Source organism: Uranotaenia lowii, chromosome 1 (assembly GCF_029784155.1).
Source record: "Uranotaenia lowii strain MFRU-FL chromosome 1, ASM2978415v1, whole genome shotgun sequence".
In the NCBI taxonomy this organism is placed as follows: Eukaryota; Metazoa; Arthropoda; class Insecta; order Diptera; family Culicidae; genus Uranotaenia; species Uranotaenia lowii.
The window spans coordinates 129,239,992-129,260,171 of NC_073691.1; the positions used below are offsets into that span (position 1 = coordinate 129,239,992).

The 20,180-nt window shown below is 37.6% G+C and overlaps 1 protein-coding gene across 2 annotated transcripts in view; it reads right to left on the reverse strand.

The window, feature by feature from the left end:
* LOC129739988 (uncharacterized) overlaps positions 1-6,234 on the reverse strand; it is a 108,232-nt gene extending 101,998 nt beyond the window's left edge. The window contains exons 1-2 of one of the 2 annotated variants that reach the window (XM_055731570.1): positions 6,089-6,234; positions 5,606-5,933 (exon numbers count right to left, since the gene is read on the reverse strand). In XM_055731570.1, the coding sequence (XP_055587545.1) occupies positions 5,606-5,660 (55 nt within the window). In that variant the 5' untranslated portion in view covers positions 5,661-5,933; positions 6,089-6,234. Of the gene's footprint in view, positions 1-5,605 lie in introns of both variants that reach the window. The other variant, XM_055731569.1, reaches the window with a different exon arrangement.
* Between the last annotated feature and the right edge of the window lie 13,946 nt (positions 6,235-20,180).

The following is a 20,180-nucleotide window of genomic DNA, read 5'->3' on the forward strand; positions in this document are numbered from 1 at the left end:
CAATTTAGTGCTGGTTGTGTTAATGTTTCCACCTTAAAATTACTGTTTCGAAAATCCAATTTCAAGTCCTTCCAACACGAAATCACGAAAGAATACTCGTATAAGTTTTCAAATCCAGGATTAAACCATATCAAATTAGGTTCCCAGATTAGCTCTTTGTTCAGGTTCACAATAATTAAAAAAAATCCATTTCATATTAACTCAATGTTTGAAAATCGAACCTCTCCTGTACTTCAAAGTCTCATTCAAAATTGATATGCTGATCATAATTCAACACCAAAATTCCGACAAGGTTCAGCTTCGACTTCGGATATTAAACAGTTTCAGATAATGTCAGGCATAAAAAAAGAAGCAAGCTATTATAATCAGTTTCATTTTCTTAAAATCGACATTTACAATACCACCTTATACTTCCTTGTACATCACTTTTACTAAATCTTCCGGATTCATTCGGACACCTCTCTTCAAACAGAGATTCTAACTCTAGTACCTCCGACTAACTACGGTTTTTCAACTCATCTGAACCCTATATAGGTACATTATCTCAAAATCAAAATAAAAACGTCTGATGTAAGACCTCATATTCGTTGAAATGCAACGATAGCATATCCGACTTCTCAGATACATATGTATAGTTTACGGACTAAAATTTTGTTATTGACTTGACATGCCATAGCTAGATTGCGGTTTAAGATTTTGGAATAACATGTGCAAATTCATTTACAGCCTTAGATTTGAAACTTGAGAACAAACTTTTAATTATAGTTTCCGTTGAAATATTTTTGGATTTAGTATTCAATTCTTCCCTTTAACAACTCATGTTTCCATTTAACACAAAATTTCCAGATTCAATATTTTTGAATGAATCTACCGTAAGTTATGCATAAAGAACACAATTTTTCTCAATTATCTTAGATAGTATGATTTGATGTCAGGTTCATGAAGGAAGGAAAAACATATAAGATAAGTTAAAATGATTCCTTTAATAACACAAAAATTAAATGTAGTTAGATGCGTGGGGAGTATGTAGAGGCCAGTCTCGAACCCGCCCATGTCCTTCCTCCAACTGGTATCGGGAGGGGTTGGTTTATTATCTTGAACTGCATTTTATCCATATTCCATGGATATAATGAAGTGCTTGATGGTTTAACCAACGTCTCAAGATCGCTTACTATTCTACGCTGCCTTCTCTAAACTTTAAATTTTCTTCTCCAAACTATTCTAATTTTCATTTCCAGCGTCAGCTCCCCGAGCTATTTAAACGCCATAAAAAAAAAAAATATTTTTGCAATATCGTCGTTATTATTTATCGGATTGGGATGAAAATTTGCACACGGTAGTTTTCAGGGACGAGCAATCGATTTCAGATGTCTAATGTTTTGCCAGGGGTCGACGAAAGGGGAAGTGATCGTCCAATATTTTTGCAAATATTACTTAACAATGACTTCAGAAGTGCATCTGGAAAATGCTTGCAATTGACAATTTATGACATATTCCAAGTTGAAAGCGAAACGAAGTTCGTATGGGATCAGCTAGTTAAATATAAAAATGCTTGAACAGACTTCTCGCTCCACTTATATGTAACACTTATTTCAAAGATCGAGACGTTTCGTTCGATTGATTTATTAACCTTGCTACTTTTTTTTTTTTAGGATCGAGACCTCTCGCTCGAGCTTCCAACAGTATCAAGTCCTCTCGCAAGATACGTGTTTTTTTTTTTAGAATATCAATAGATCGAGACCTCTCGCTCGAGAATTTTATTTCATTTCGAGACCTCTCGCTCAATTTCAACATCTTTTTTGAGACCTCTCGCTCAGATTTTAAACAGTATCAAGTCCTCTCGCAAGATACGTGGCACTTTTTCTAAATCAATAGATCGAGACCTCTCGCTCGAGAATTTTATTTCATATCTAGACCTCTCGCTCGATTTTAACACCTTTTTTTTGAGACCTCTCGCTCAGATTTTAAACAGTATCAAGTCCTCTCGCAAGATACGTGGGACTTTTTCAAAATTAATAGATCGAGACCTCTCGCTCGAGAATTTTATTTCATTTCGAGACCTCTCGCTCGATTTTAACCTCTTTTTTTTTTTGAGACCTCTCGCTCAGGTTTTAAACAGTATCAAGTCCTCTCGCAAGATACGTGACATTTTTGTTTAACTTCGAGACCTTTTGCTCGATTTAATCATTTTATTTTGAGACCTCTCGCTCAAGTTATATACAGTATCAAGTCCTCTCGCAAGATACGTTACATTTGCTTTGTTTAATATCAAAACTTCTTTCAAAATAATTCTTTATTTATATATCTTTTGTTTCAACGCAAATATTAAACATAACCTACTTTTTTTTTTGTTTTAACACGAACATTATAGACTCAATAATCAATATACTACATCCCCCAATTGCTTTAGAGTAGTTTCCGTTGTGTACTGTGATACTCTCACCTTTATGTTTTACCGTCCTTAGATTTTTCATAATGTCGCCATCTTGGTTACTTGCGACGCTTCTTCAGTTTGTCAGAAGCCATGTTACACGAATTTGTTAATTTTTACTTACATTTCTCCTGTTACCTGACTGCGCCATTGTAGTGACTCCGTGTAGGGTCGCAAACATCCTAAATCACGATTCACAAAAATCACAATTTTTTTTTTACACCACAGAACGAACGCGACTATCTTTCACAACATTGCTTTACTGAATGATCTCTTGTGTCTTACACGCTCACGCTATTCTGACAACATTTGAGTAAACTTTTTGTTTGCGATGAGTAAACTAAATGTTAACGATACAGGAATTTACCCATTTACGGAATGAGAGTCTCCAAGTTTGTTTCAAATAATTAATTTCAAATTTTTGATAATTTAAAGGAGATCAGTCATTCATCTCACTATTGTTAACCTTATTTCCTACAGTAATCTGTTTTGATTTGAAATTCTCTTATTTGGAAGGGTGCTGTGCGTTTTAGTAATCTGTATCAATGAAAATTTCCCACCCCTTATTGATTGTAATATTTTTAGAATATTTTAGCAACACACGCATTTTTGTGTCTTTACATGTATTTATTATTAAAACTCACTTTCACACTCTTCATTCTTAAATTTTCACATCTAGTCAGCTCCAATGTACCGGACCCAAAGAAGAGTAACTTGAGGCGTTACCGCCGCAGTTTCTTGGAGACCTCCGGGAACCAATAATATCGATTGTTTTCAAGCGGACAACTGCTTCAAAAAAGGTTTCGGCAAATTGCTTTGGTTTAAATTTACCCCGCTATTTTGTTTTGTTTATATTCCGGCCATATTAAAGAATGTCATAACATTACGGGAAAATCATATTCTATGATATGGCTGTAAAAGTGAAATATTCCATTATATAATCTTCTTTTCATATATGTGGTAACACCGAGAGAACGTCTTATTTATATCTCATTATTATTAGACAACCATAAATTGATTTACTTATTTTTTAAATGTTAAAAATGTTTTAAGTTAATTTGAGAATAGAATGATATCAACTTTGTGATTCCATGAGAATTTCATCAATGTAAAATACCAACTGGAAAATTAGGAAACGTTAGATAATCCCCTCTTCTTCCTTTCATGCTAAGATTCTTAAAAACTTAACCAAATTTAGGATAAACGTAAAGTTAACTTTCAAACATGATTTTGGCGAAAAAAGAAAAACAATTGATTGAAACTGACGACACATTTCAACAAAACATTTTTTGAGCACTTATCTTGTGGTTAATAGAAAATTAACATATCAGTGTCTAGGATCCTCTGTAAATGAAGAAAATAATGTTAAAAGGAAGAAAATTCATTTTTAAGTTTATCCCAGAATATATTCGCTTTCAACTTTGACTGAAAATCAATCTTCTTCCATAATTTTGGCCTCTGGAGGATGGCACTACTACATTTCTTTTAATATAATTGGGTGACGAAAAAGGTTTAAACGAGGAATTGGACAAAAAAAATAGGAAGGAAGCCTAACATTCATGGATTTAATTGCAGTGAAATTTTAGCGAAGCGATACACAACGCACTGATCCACGTTCAAGATTATGTTGTTAAGGTAGAGGGTCTTAAAGGGTGTCCACTATGAAATTGCCACAATATGCAATTGCTCTAACTTTTTAACCAGTGGGTAGAATTCAATGAAAATTTGGGTGGATTTAGTTCACAGTGCATTGTTTACATCCTGCAAGCTTTAAAGTCTTGTGATCAAAACTCGCGGAAATGAAGTCGAAAGAACAGCGCGTGCGTGATAAAATCTTGCGCATTCATTACGAGAAGATCGTTCGAAGAACGATTGACCACCGATGGGATGCCCAGAAGGGAAGTAAACAGTATTCCGTGCAACACAAAAAATCACAACCGCGTAGTTGGCACCTAAGCCGAAGTTTTGTCCAGAAGGCCAAAACTAAGGCTGGGCTTTGAAAGTTCAAGGTAAAAAGGCCCCTCATTGCGACGAGAAGCAGAACAAGTGCGCCAAACCCAAGCCAGGAAATTGTTCCTCAACATGCTGAGGGAAGTTGAATGCTGCATTATGGACCAAGCTTGTCCGCACTAAGATAATGTCCACATTTGCAAATAAATGCCTGGTTTGGCAATCCATCTGCACGTGCAGGAAGCGGAGTGCACTTTTCGTGACCCAGGATACGATGAACGGACAGGTGTACATGAAAGAGTGCCTACAGAAGCGGCTGCTTCCTCTCCTGAAGGCCCACAACGTCTCAACAATCTTCTGGCCGGATTTGGCCTCATGCCACTACTCCAAGGACGTGCTGAAGTGGTCTGCGGACATTAAGGTCAACTTCGTGCCGAAAATGTTCAACCCTCCCAACACTCCGGAGGGTTGAACATTTTCGCCCCATCGAGAAGTTCTGGTAGATTATGAACCAGCATCTTCTTAAACGACCTGAGGTAGTGCAGCCAGTCGAGGAACTGAAGAAAGTATGGGATTACATGCAAAAAACGGTTGATTCACAGGTTGCGCAGAATCTTATGGCCGGGGTTGAGGCCAAGGTGCGGGCGTTCGCGAATGGACTGATAAAAAAAAACGAGTAAAATGGTAAAATGAAGTTTAATAGTTATTTTTCAATCCCTGAAAATTTGATCGCAGTGGGATGAAAACTCGAATTTTGCGATCTATTTTGTGTGGGGCAATTTCATCGCGGACACACTTTAATATATGACAGAAATATTGCGAAAATAGTCCAAAAACTGTCTCGATTCACCCCATTTTACGGTACCAATCAAATTTCATGAACATAGATAATTATTTACCTTTTTTCTGGTATCTGTTCAATATCTAGGACTTCGTCGTATCATTGCTTATCATATGAAGCGGAAATTATTGCCACTCTTTTTGCTCAGTTCATCATAACGTTTTATTATCATCTGCTCGTTTCATTAGAAATAGAATTGAATTATTCTTTTCCTGAAATTTCCAATCAGCCAGATTGAATCATTTTCATGAAATTTCTTCGTCAGCTTATCCGGAAAATTTAATTCCATTGAAGTCAAACACATCTTAAACATTACTCGGAGAAGTTTTGTTCTTCTTTATTCCCTATGTTTCTTCGAAAGGCACTGCTCTAATGCTACTTACCACAATACGCCGCCAGCACGACGAAGGTGGTTATAATCCAATAAGCAGCAATCATTTTACCAAAAATAAATTTGGTGTTCCTGTGAAAATTTTACGTCTTCAAAAATAAACGACAACCTGTCGCATAATACGGATGCGCTCGAAAAATTGTTCACCTCACTTGATTACAAACATTTACTTTCCGACGGTTGATTTCTGTAAATTTTCCGGTTATTTTTATTCACCTCACGTCATTGGCCTGAACCGAATCAAGCAACGGGGAGTCGTCGATTGGTCCCAATAATTCCTTTACTGTAGCCGTTGAAGTGTACCAGTTGAAGCACGTGAACTGTAAACAAATTTGGAGCTGCTCGGTTGGAACGTATTTTCGGAAGGGATTCGTAAGGAAAAATTATCCTGAGAGCTTCGGGAAATTTACACGCCGGATCATATCCATTGGATGATTGTGAAATTTAATCTTCATTCACATATCGCATAATTCACCATGAATGAAAACCTCCAACGCTGAACGCTTTTTTGACGGTATTGATTACGCGAATTGGATGCTTTACTTGTACCCAAAGTACCCGGAAGCAAGAAAACCATCCAACGGCACCATATTTAAACATTTCGAACGAATCCACAAAAGTCACCGGTAGACTGGCTCGAGAATTCTTTGGTAGTCAACTTTTATCATCATTAGCAATGTTTTCATCCGGTGAGTGGATTCGAATCCTCGGCTCGTGGAACTCACTCGGAAGCTGCCCTCCAATTCAACGCAGCCGCACAAGACGAGCACGTGGCACACAAGTCACTCACCATGGGTTCCACCGTAGTAACTGGCTTTCTGCTTTCCGGATCTTGATTACCTACTCGCAATCCAACCAATCTCATCTGCTTGACAATGACCGTGGCCATGAAAAGCCATATTGATGACATTCAACCATTTTTGCCCTGGATGATACCCATGGCTGCACGCCATCCATTGTCCTGTCTCGGATTCAGATCACTCACCTTCAGTCCTTGCTCTGAATAACGATGGCGCTACGTAACCGTTTCGCTGTTGCGAATAACAGTTTATTGTTGAGGGTTCTGATGAAATTAATACTGGAAATTTAAAATAAATACAATCTATCAAATTGAGTTTTCATCATTTGCAAACAAGCGATGGCTGTCTGATTGGGCGCCCTTTTTGTTGCAAATCTAATTAACAGAATCGAACACATCTACTTCGGCGAAATGGAAAACTGGTTACAGAATGGTGGAGTCAAATTTTACACTTTTGCAATAATTTGAATAAAGGGTGTCAACGATGAAATTGCCACATTGTGAAACTGCTCTAACTTTTTAACCGTTGCACACAGGGGAAAACGATGTAAAAAGGTGATCGAAATTGTTTACGCCAAAACGGAGCGTTTTAGACCCATAGTGTCTTGGAGACATTTAACCTACATTTAAAGCACTTTAAAATGAGCTTTTGATAAATATGATTAAATCATCTAGCAGTGAGATAGAAAAATTATTTTTTGTATTTTTCATTTTAGAGCACTTATGTCTTTGGCAAGTTTTTAGATTGTAAAAATGTAGCGATTTTGTTGAAGACGTCAACATCGTAGAAGCTAACCCAAAAAAGCTAGAAGGGTTCAAAAAAAAAAAAATTTTTTTATCAAAATTTTCAGTATTTTAACGATATCTTTCCAGGCCGAGCTTATTCGAGCAAGATATGTTTGAAAGAGTTTTGAGCAGTGATTGAAATCCTCACCAATTTTCTCATCAGAGGCTCTCAAAATACACGCTTTGAGGTCTCGTATAGCTATACAGGAGACGATACATATACATTCATTCAAACCTCCCCCCATGAGGAGGATCTGTTCTGAGAGACACTATTCGTTTGCTGCCTCGAACGAACTCTCTCAACGTTCGGTTGCTACATGATGCATAAAGAAGACGAGGCACACATGCTCATTTACGTTATTGAATTTGATGGACTCAAGCCGTCGTTGTCGTTGAGGAGAACATCTTTAACCTCGCCGCAAAGGTTGAGGCAACAACGACAACAACCAAACTTATTGCATTGCATAGGCCCGCAACGTATGGAGCAAGGAGGGGGGAGGAAAAAGAAACGAAAAAACAAGCTGCCTGCGTGCGGTTGCTGTGCAATAATAGCAATAGCAGAAAAACCTCGGGTATTCGTTCCAGGCACAAACGAGGAGACTCGGGTTTGCTGTGCCTTTTGATTTCGGTTCCCTCAAGAATGTAACAGGAGATGAGTGAGAGCCATTCGTTTGGTTTTTTGGATTCGCTGCCTCGAATGTATATTGCTTCGTGAAGGCAGCCATGTTGAGAGCGTATGCATCATCGGTTTTGTCGTTTTCGCTGCCTCAAAGCAACCTTTGCTTCCGAGTAAAGCGTTGAGCGAGAGAAGGTTGATCAGTTCATTCTCATCCAAATACAACCACTGGTTTTGAGTCACTTAAAATCGAACAGTTTTGTGGAACACACTTAATAAAAATATTCAGACTGAAACGAGTTAGGTTGGAAACACTAAGAAAAAAAATCTGTTTTCGAACACCTGTATCTTTCTAGTTCGGTTGAGTTCGGTTCATTTTTTGGTTGCATTTGAATCAGGCAGGTTTCAACGTTATAAAAACATGGAGTTTATAACGTTAAGTTGTTTATTTTTAAGCTTTATAAGTGATTAAAGTTAGCTATTTTCAAGGAATCTAGAGGACAAATTCCAAGTTGATTTAAACTGACAATAAGCATCCGTTTTTAGTTTGGTGAAACTTTAGCCAAATCATTCTCTCGCACGCGTATGACGTTTTTAAGCCTCCATTGACGAACCTTATCGTCTACCTTTCCGCTTACAATACAATATACCTACTTGATGAATTTGTTTTCCGGTTAGCTAATTTTAAATGCAAAAAAACTTCCTCTAGATTCCTAGAAAATAGCTAACTTTAATCATTTATGAAGCTACAAAATTAACAACTTAACATTGTAAACTCTATGTTTTTACAACGTTGAAACCTGCCTAAATCTTATGCAACCAAAAAATGAACCGAACTCAACCGAACTAGAAAGATACAGGTGTTCGAAAACAGATATTTTTTCTTAGTTTTTCCAATCTAACTCGTTTCAGTCTGAATATTTTTATTAACTGTGTTCGACAAAACTGTTCGATTTTAAGTGACTCAAAACTCTTTCAAACATATCTTGCTCGAATAAGCTCGGCCTGGAAAGATATCGTTAAAATACTGAAAATTTTGATAAAAAAATATTTTTTTATTTTGAACCCTTCTAACGTTTTTGGGTTAGCTTCTACGATGTTGACGTCTTCAACAAAATCGCTACATTTTTACAATCTAAAAACATGCCAAAGACATAAGTGCTCTAAAATGAAAAATACAAAAAAAAATCTATCTCACTGCTAAGTGATTAAATCATTTTTATCAAAAGCTCGTTTTAAAGTGCTTTGAATGTAGGTTAAATGTCCCGAAGACACTATGGGTCTAAAACGCTCCGTTTTGGCGTAAACAATTTTGATCACCTTTTTACATCGTTTTCCCCTATGTGCGTTGGGTAGAATTTAATGAAAATTTGGGTTAATTAAGTTCATAGTGCATTGTTTACATGCTGCAAGTGTAAAGTCCTGTGATCAAAACTCGCGGAAATGGAGTCGAAAGAACAGCTCGTGCGTGATAAAATCTTACGCATTCATCACGAGAACAAGGATCTCTCGCATCGTTCCATCGTAAAAACGTTGGGAATCGCGAATTCCGCGGTGTCGCGAGCAGTGCTCAAAAAAGTCAAATTCATTTATCACAATACAACCTGAATGAGACAAAAATACTTTCTTCCTCATCTATTTAGACAGACAGCGAAAACATATCAGGTTGGCCTAGACTAACTGCATGATGATTGTGAATATTTTTTTTATTCCTTCATTCGCTAGACAGTCAGTCATTTTACAAAGTCGTGACAGTATGAGAAAATGTGAATGGATTTCAAATGACTATTTTTGTTAAAGTAAATTTTTAGGTAGGATTAAGAATACAACACGAACACTAGAAAATTATGAAAAAAAAACTTCCACTTATATTAAAAGTTATTAAACGTTCTTGAATGTCAGTATCTTACTAAATGCCCTCAGATGATTTCTGAATAAACCGATCATAAAAGCAGAATATTAACAACTCCATGAATTTCTGAGTTCGAAGTCTGTTTTTTCTGCCTGGAGCAACTTTAATTCCAAATAGAAATATAAACAGCAAAGCAAATTTATTTCAGCTAAGGCTTCCTATAACAACAGCAAACTAACCGACTTCACGGATTTCAGCATTTTAATGACTGAGATTTTTTGGAGGATCACAGTCACGATTTTGAAATGAAGTGACTTTTTATTGACTATCAGTCAGAGATTGCTTTGTGACTGATCAGAGGAAATCAAGTTCAAAGTAAAATGTATACTGTGATTGAAATTTTTTTTCACATTCATGCAAGCATTTCAACAGTTTTGAACACTGGTCGCTAGTGGTTAAACGGTTCGAGGAACGATTGACCATCGATCGGAAGCCCATAAGTGAAGGAAAAAGTATTCCGTACAACACCAAAAATCACAACCGCGTAGTTGGGACCTTCAACAGAAACCCGAACGCCTCCGTTCGGGATGTGGCTAAGAAGCTGCACCTAAGCCGAAGTTTTCTCCAGAAGGCCAAAACTATGGCTGGGCTTCGAACGTTCAAGGTAAAAAGGCCCCTCATTGCGACGAAAAGCAGAACAAGTCCACCAAAAACCTGTGCCAGGAAGTTGTACCTCAACATGCTGACGAAACCCGCAGGCTTTTTTTAAATCTAGAGCTAACGATTTCGCGCGTAGGGCTGCGTTCAATGCCGTAAACTGAGGGTTTAAATTCTACACGTGCATCAGTCAAGTCAGCTGATTGCACGGATTGCACAAAGACAAATCAAATTTGAAAATACCATAAAATCCTCCGAGTGTACAACACTGATTGATCGTTTTAACGACTTTTCGCTAGTTAGTATTGGTGATCAAAGAAGGCCAGAAATAAAAATCTTTGTTTCATCAACGGCCATTTTTACATCATATCTAGCCGGGGCCGGATTAAAAAATGGTAAGATTTTTTAAAATAAATGCAATTAAAATGTTTAATGTGTTCCTTTTTTGACACAGCTCGACGCAGACATGGAGGTTCTGGCGGCTTGTTCCAGATCTGTGCAAGGGAAGGCACCATGTGATTTAATTTTGAATAGGTAAGTTGAAAATTTTCAATTAAGCGATAAATTTCTCAATTCCTTTTTTTCCTAATTTGCAGCTGCCCACTCATCCAAGCTACCATGTCAATGCTCATTGATCGTTTCAAGCCCCAGGCCGCCAAAGCATGGGCTTAATTCTTAGGCCCCTAATGAAGGAGGAATATGCCAGATCTTGGTGCCGAACGACCGATTTCCTTTGGCCAAAAGTATAGTGATAATATTGTGTGTAGTGAAGTGTAATATTGTGATAAAAGTTTTGAATAAAATTGAAATCTAATGGAAAACACATATTTTTTAAATTGAGAAATTTCCCTCGAATGTGGTTCCGTCTATTACGCACTCATACATATGCAATCATATTTACTCAACACACTCACACATAAGCATTTATCCAACACACAAATACAATCAAACCATGACAGAAGTCAACGAGAGCTGTCATTCTGAACCGGGAAAATCGTTTCAAGTAGAATCGGCTGGGTCATTTAATGCTTGAATTCAATGCAAGGGATGCTTGAAGAATGCTTGAAATCCAAGCATTTTTTCAAGCATTCCAAGCATTTATTTTGCTAAGCGGGAAGTTGAATGTTGCATCATGGATGACAAAACATATGTGAAGGCCGACTTCAAACAGATGTCCGCACTCAGAAGATGTCCAAATTTGCGAATAAATTACTGGTTTGGCAAGCCATCTGCACGCGCGGGAAGCGGAGTGCACCTTTCGTGTTCCTGGACACCATGACCGATATCCCAAGGGCCCCACATCGCCAAGAACACTGCATGCAACATCCAACAACCACTGATCACACTGACATGACACTTAGAACAGAAATTCAATCATTTTCTGTCTAATTTTTTTCGTCAGATTTTGCAGGTTCGCAATACCGACGGCAGGTGGCGAACCTGAAAAATTTGACAAAAAATGCCCTGTAGGAAAAATGTACCTGTTTAGCCCGATTTTATAGTAGAAATTGCCTGTTGTTTTTTAAAAGTTGGGTGGCATTTCCTAACTGGGATAGCATTTCTTCAAATCGATCGATGCGCACTCTGGAATCAAAATTGCGTTCTATTGGAAAAATTATCCAGAAAACGAAATTGAGTGTCCAGTCAGTATAGCCAGTGCAACAACTATAGCCATTGTTGGAATAATCTTCATCATTCCCCCATCGATGTTGGACAGAGGAACGACAGCACCAGCTATCGGAGTGCCGGGAAAGTGTTCGTTGACCTCCGACAGACTGTAAATAAAATACCTGTAAAATGGTAAAATGAAGTTTAATAGTTATTTTTCAATACCTGAAAATTTGATGGCAATCGGATGAAAACTCTAACTTTGCGAATCAATTTTGTGTGTGTCAATTTTATCGTGGACATCCTTTACATGACTCGAATTGTATACTTTCTCGAAGCGATATCTCTGGAACTGTTAAAGCTAGATATATGAAATTTTCTGACTTTTCCTAAAATGAAGAGCTCTACAATTTATCAATTTTAGATTTTTGAATAGGGTTACAGTTATGTCTACAAAACAATTTTGCAAAGCAAATACACTTGAAATTTGTCAATAGACACTCTGCTCCCCCGAATCGCTTCCCTCAAATGCTCCAGACATCTTTCATATCTCATATTTCTTTAATGGGTACACATTGAATCGACTTTCGGCCTCGCCCAACTAGGAACCAAGTCAGGGGTGAAAGCTTTTGTTACAAAGATGAACAATCGACATATGAAAGTTGTGTGTGGGTGGGGTAGGTGTGAAAGATTCATCATCTTTTCTAGCCCCATTAGGATCACTGACGACCGACGGAGGAAATGAATCTTTTATTTCTATCATACAACGGGCGTGTGCGAACAAATAAGAGAAGACGTTTCTTGATTCCACATGAATTAGTCGCCGTAACGTTCAGAATAATCTGGCGTTGCATGATATGTGAGGTCCTATCTATCTCATCTAGCTTCCTCATTTCTCTTTCGGGACTGGCGAGTCCTCAAAAAAAGCCCAAACGTTAAGACCAATTTTTTTTCACAGATCGAACAGTATGTTTAAATTAACTTGAACAAAATATACTCCAAACATTCCATATTTTGATGCCATGGCGTTGGTCATGGTTGGCCCATGGTCAGCGCTCGATGAAAGCGGTAACAAAAAGTGCCCAAAACCATCCAGTGAAATGGACCGTATATCATCGCAATCGGCTGACTGCTAAAGTTGGGAGGGCGGACAAAATGAAACGATCATTGAACTGTACTCTTCCCCAAATTCACTGCCAGTGTTTAATTAAAATTTATATCCTTCGCATAAAAGTGTTGTTCATAGAACAACTAAAAATGCAATCGCTGTTCGTTGGGTTGATAAAATTACCTAAAATAAAACGGATGTAAACCAACAACTAAATACTCCACTAATTTAATTTTGTTTATTACCTTTTATTTATATATGAATGTATGAATAAGGGTGCCAGCGAAAAGAATCATGTGGAATTTAAAAAAAATCGAGCATACACATTTTTTGCCCTAAGCTTTGGCAAAAATCATGCTAAATCTAAAGATAAGAGCGCCATTGACTTTTTTTGGCTATATTATTTTTAATTTCACAGTTTATAAGAGTCAAACCAAAAGAGTTCTAAAAGTTTGTCTGCTATCATAAATTCATTGCATACTTAAAGGTGCAGTTTCCTAATTTTCAGTAAAAAGCACTTTTTTGAGTCCCTTTTATCAGGAAATTATTGGATAAATATTAGTCATTGGATAAAGATTGATAATTTCATGCTCAGCAATGATCACGACCCATTCAGAAGAAAAATATATCTTTTCGGCCTCGATGGAACAAGTGAACCCTTAACATACACAACTAAAAAATATCGTCGATGTTATCAATCATGTTGGTGTAAACTACTTTTAAAATTATTACAATTTCCAACTTTTTTTTATCTCTGGTGAATAGTTCACCCATTAGTCTTTTTTTATTAGTTGATCACCCAGGTGGTAAATCCTTTTTACGGGTTGCATTCCAAGGCACGGCGAGCGACCGAGTCCCCCCAGTATGCTACTCTGGGTCCACGAATATCGTGCGCTCCGCCTCTGTTCGAGTCCACTGCAAGAGACCAATGACCTCTCCTCTAACGACTCGAGATCTTGGCTCCGCTTGGCTTGGCTCCTCTTTGCCCGTCCGTGTGGCGAATCGAGAGCAGCTTATCCTGGACAACTACTGGGAAAACTACTCGGATGATTCCCGGCGAAGAATTCATCCTACACCGACTCAGGTGACTCACCCGCCGACGACGTGAAGTCACCCTACCCGAGAGTATTTCGCGGCGTAAATACTCTTCCCCCTACGAGTTCGACTGCGAAGAAGGTCAAGTCTTATCCCCGCAGCTTCCCTTGTAGGGAGCGCGTTTACTAAGATACTTCGCGGCGGTGCGTGGAGGTATCCTACACAACGTTCGCGACGTACCTAACAGCTCGGCATACGCAGAAGGTAGAGTCTTATCTTTGTATGCTTTACTGCTAGGATCGGACGCACACAACTCGAATGCCCCCCGCCGAAAGGGCATTCTACTCCGACCGTGGTCCGGACTTCCTCCTCCCTTTTTGGCTGGCAACCCTAGGGTTTTTGCCCGCCGTGTGCAGCTTATCCTAGACTCGCGCCTGTCACAGCACACGTACGGGTCTTAGACGCTTGCGACTCAGATGAATCCCGACGGTGATGCCATCCTACCCGACTCGAGTGGCTCATCCGACGGCGACGTGAGACTACTCTACCCGAGAGTATTCCGCGACGTGAATACTCTTCCCCCTGTGAGTTCGACTGCGGAGAAGGTCAAGTCTTATCCCCACAGCCTCCGTCGCAGAGGGCGCGTTCGACTCGAATACTCCGCGACGGTAACGTTGGAGGTATCCTACACACAGACGCGCGACGTACCTAGCAGTTCGGCACACGCAGAAGGTAAAGTCTTATCTTTGTATGCTTTACTGCCAGGGTCGGACGCACACTACTCAGATGCTCCCCGACGAAGGAGTCACCCTACACCGATCGCGGACTGGCGCTGGTTCCATCTCCTCTGCAGGCCAGTCATGATCCGGGTGAACCCATCGCTGACCTCGCGCCAAGTATTGGCGTCCTCGCACATCCTCCGCACGATGTTGTCGGCTGTCGTGCCTGGTCCGCAGACGGCAAGCATGTTAGCACGTACTTCTTCGAACCTTGGACAGTTGCTTCGAACCTTGCTTCGCCATCCACCACGTGTCCAAACCGATGGTGGTATTGCATGCACCCATTAGTCTGGTGAACGAATACAGTTAAGTGGAGTTATTCCAAACAAAGGTACTATTATGGTCATGCCAGAGTCCAAAAACTATTCAAATGTGAGTCAATTATTTTATTGACTAGTTTCAGTTAAAATGTGCCAGTTGAAATATGGAGGTATATCCATATCATTTAATTATCGTTTATAAAAATACCAGCTTTGAGAAACGAAAGTCTTTTTGAGGTGTGTTCTATCAATTGATTACCTTGTCAAAGTTAATTAAGTAATTGATACTCCATAAGGTGAGTATGATTTAGCGTTAAACATAATATTAGCCACGCACAAAGCAGCGTTCACATTTACCCCATATTTTTGTAGAACCCCCACCGGGGCAGTATAAGCAACATTAATCGGGGCACGATGAGCGTTTTCTGCCGTGGAATCTAGCAGCGTATTTTACTCGATGAAGTCAACTGAATAACAGAGCTACAGCTTGACTTGATTCATCTTACGATTTGGCCTATTGGTTAGGTGTCGGAGGGATAATCAGAGGACTCGAGCTCGATTCCAGGTCGTGTCAATTTTATTTTCATTTACCATTAATGATCGATGCATTTTACACTTAACGGTAAAGCGTAGATCCATCAATTGTTTGTAGAATACAATTAGGATTATCGTCAATTTTCTAGACTATTTGCATGAATCTAGGTGTTACTCAAAGGACATTCCGCAGATCGATCATCGTAAAGTATCTTGCTCCGTGGAGCTTGATTCTCATTTCCTCGAGCAATGGCATATTGATCATAGATCGCTCGTTTAAGGGCACGCATATTCACCACGAGTCGAAAATATTTTTTTTCTTTTTTAAGTGAACCTTCGACGAGCTACTAGCCTGTAAACGTCGTAAAGTGTTATCATGTGTTAAGCGCGAAAATTATTTCTAGTAAATTTACCTAGGGGAAAAGTTCATATAACGCCCCATGTGGCTGATACGCGCCACCCTTGTTTTGAAGAATCTGAAACATTTCAAGCCTGCAAAATATTACCAATTTGTTTCAAATGCTATGATTGGTCATGGCAAGTATGATTTTTCCTTAAAATGCCCCTGTGTCGGAATAATTTTACAATTTAGGGTTTTCTTCATTTCGATCTAAATTTTAAAACACTTTCAATAAGGTGTCACCAAGCAGAGAAAAACGAATAAGACAATATTTTCTGACACATACTAAAAAAAACATACTGAACTCTCTAAGGTATGCTTTTTATGGGTATGTTCTATCATGGCCCATGCACTCGTTATAACGCGCCAATCGTACACCCAAAATAATTTTGAAATTATTTCTACGGTATTTTTCCCGTAAACTAAGATTTTGATGCATCATATCGATTCTACGTGAATTTTGTAGTAACCCCAGTGTAGCAAGGACACCCCAGTAGCAACTACTTTACTTCCAAATAACTGGCTCATGAATTTCACGTAAAGTCTAAGTGGATAATTTAAAATCCGTTTTGTGCATTTTTCTCCAGCGTGTGGTGGTAAATTCATATTAGAAAATGAAATTTTGGTCCGTCAGCTTACTTTTTTAGCTGTTGTGATGTCAGCAGCTAAACATGTCAGCAAGAAGTATTTGATCGGATATTCATTTGTCTTGGAATTGGCGTTTTGGTAAGTGATAATAATCTCCGTAATTGTAATCAGCTAATTTTTATTTTAGATCAGATGGAAATAAATATGGCTATGATACTGATTAAGGTAGGTTACAGCTGAAGGTAAGCTTAGTGTGTCTTGAGGTAAGTTGGGTATAAAGGTGAGGTTATCCTGTTGTATAACTATTTCATTTATTGATTATATGATATAAGAACGTTCAATCAGTTGCCAGCTGGGCAGGTATCTACACGCATGCGGAATACCTGTCGAAGATTCATAGCACTGAGAATGTTATGAATTTTATACGGTTGCGAAACTGTTAGCTCGTTCTACAAATAAGACATACACATACACGAAATTCATTCATTACATAACAGTTCACACGAAGCCATGGTGTCGGGTATGTGCTAATTTGCCTTGAAGATTTGCCGAACTTATAATCTAAGGAATGCAATTTAGCGCATACGTTGGCGAAACTGCGGTGAATCCGTGCACCCATGGTGGATTATCTACATACATACATACATTAAAAAGTGTAGTGTTAGTGTTATATGGTGCAAAGAATGTAAAAATAAAGATTATACAAAATTTCGTTTTTTTTTTAATCACCATGAAAAATAAGAAGTAAAAAACCACCCTTATTTTCATTCCGATAATAAAATCATTCCCCGTGGCTTTCATAAACATACCGCGTTGAACTCACTAAAATTTCACGTAAAATGTAGGTGCTTTCCATGAAGCACAAATTCTTATAGGGAAGCGTTTAAATATTGATTTCGTAGCATCTACGTGAAAATCAAGTGGATAAAAATTATGAAGTTTTCACGTAGCCCCTACGTGCAAATTATTTTGGGTGTAGTAGGCTGAAAAAAGCATTTATTTTTCAAAAAGGCCAATTTTCATTGAAAATGAACAAAAAGTCTAAAACCATATTTTGAGCGTTAATTCAGTCCAAAAAATCTATTTTCCATTTTTTTTTTTTTTATTTTGATTAGTCCATTTTGATTTTCTTTTCAGTCAAAGTGTCTGTAAGTCACGGTGTACAATATAATAAGGTGATATCTTCCCGATAATGTCGTCATTACTACACCCAAAATAATTTAGAAATTATTAATACGGGATTTTTCACGTAAACTAAGCTTTTGATGCATCCCATCGATTCTACGTGAATCTGGAGTAACACATTTTTTTCCGCATGAATTTCACGTAAAGTCTAAGGGAATGGCTTCTGAAATCAATTGTGGAATTTTCTTAAACGTTTGGTTGTAAATTCTTATAAGAAAAAGAGCTGGCATCAATCATTGTTGTTTAAGTTGTGAAAATTTGGTTGGACGTTTTTTCTGTTATTCCATGTTTTTTTTTCGGAACCTTATCAACGCACTGAAGCTGAAATTTTTACGACCATGTAGGTCGAAAGAAAAGGGTAAGTCTAAGCAAAACAAGAAAATTAATCCCCGCTGACAGAAAATATATTTTCCCCTCAGGTCGAAAAGTGGTACGATAAGAGAAGTTCCGGCACATCGAGAAGGAAGGCACATCGTGTGTGCTGGAACGAATGCCAGGACGCATCGTAAACGGTGAGTTATTTATCATTTCTAATTATTTCAATTATTTTTTTTTCTATTTCAGGATTTTGGAAACCTTAGTAAACTGGGCCGCAAGAGCTAGCGGAAATCTAATTTATTTTTATCAGCTAGTAAGTGTAGTAAAAAGAAGTGCAGTGATAGTGGTTGTGTTTTGTTTTGAAGAAAATAGTGAAAATAAATTAACGTGAAAAAAACTTGCATTTATTTTATTAAAACCAACTGAGAAAAAGGCCTTAACTAAATCAACCCCAATTTTAATTCCAAACTAAATTTATTTAATGTATTCTTCATCTTCAGATCGTATCGAACTCACTTGAAATTCACGTAAGTTGTAGCTGAATTTCATTAGGTACAAATTCTTATTGAGGTGCGTTCACCTATTATATTGATCGAAACTACGTGAAAATCAATTGGATAAAAATTATGTAGTTTTTCACGTAGCCACGACGTGCGGATTATTTTGGGTGTATCCATCTAGTGATCTACGCGTGCAAAACTTTTTGCCTGGCACGCTATAGGCAGATATTAATGACGTCACTAGTTTGCATTCAAACGAGTTGTTTACTCGTGTTAGTAGCCTACCTTATATACTTGTACCGTGTCTGTAAGTATTGGTGTGTTTTCGGTCTTCGGCTGCTCTCGGGTGTGTTCGGCTGCTAGGCGCGTATTGAATACACGGCGCGTATTGAATAAGTAAAACCCAGCCATTTACTTAAATATGTCCAAGTTCTCAGAAGAGTTTCATCGCGGTGTTGACCTAAACTCAGAAAACAGTTAGAGCCATTGAGTATGTAATAAACACCTTAAAAGTACGCAATACGCACTACAGCATGTTTCTCAAAAGCATCGTGCATTTAAAAGGTTATAATATAAACTGTAAATTTTCTAAAGAATTGAAATATTGGTATATTGAATTTTAAACTTGATACTATCTATGCCATTTAAAAGTCATTTAACTTATAACATATCTGTCGGAATTTTTTACTGCTTAAGTCTTGGTTTTTTGAACGTACCGGGGCAATCATTCAACACCGTGGTTAGATGCAACGTTTATATAACACCACACTGAATCAATTTTTAATTTAATGTATTGAAATAAAGTTATCTTTTTATGATAGCAAAATGATGATGACATAATTTCTCGCATCTTAAGCTAGTTGTTTAAAGTTTTTTCTTTTTATAGAAAATTTGAAAAATCGAGCAATAAATGTACAAATTTTAACATTTTTCGAAGCCGAAAATACTTAACCCAGAATGACGGATTGGGTTGATAATATTACCTACAAACTTTTTACTGGTTTCCTGATGCTATACCAACACTGTTGGTGTAAAAATATTTTTCGAACAATCACCCATTTTTTTAAATAAATAATTTTATAATTTAGTCAGGTGTTTGGGGTAAAATGCAACAAAATGCAAATCAAAGAAACATCTTGTAAATCTCGTTTCCTTATGAATGTTTTGCATCACGCGTTTGTGAATATTTATATTTCATTCATCCAAACATTTATTTTTATGATTTCAGCTTGTAGAATTTTTCGTGGGATTGGTTAACCCCTTAATGTATGCAGTATCCTTATTACAGAAAAAAAATGAAAATTAGTTTTTAAAAGACCAAAACATTACTGTAATTAATGTTTTCATGCGTAATGGTCTTTAAGGCATCGCAAATATATTAAAAAACTATAAATTTTTATACGTGTTCATAAATTTTTCATTATAAACAAAGTTTGTTGCAATTTACCCCATTTTTAAGGAGGGTGAAAATCGCATGTTTTTAGAAAATTAAAAATAACTAAATAAACCAATAATTTTTCAAACTACGCCAATCTGATGTCC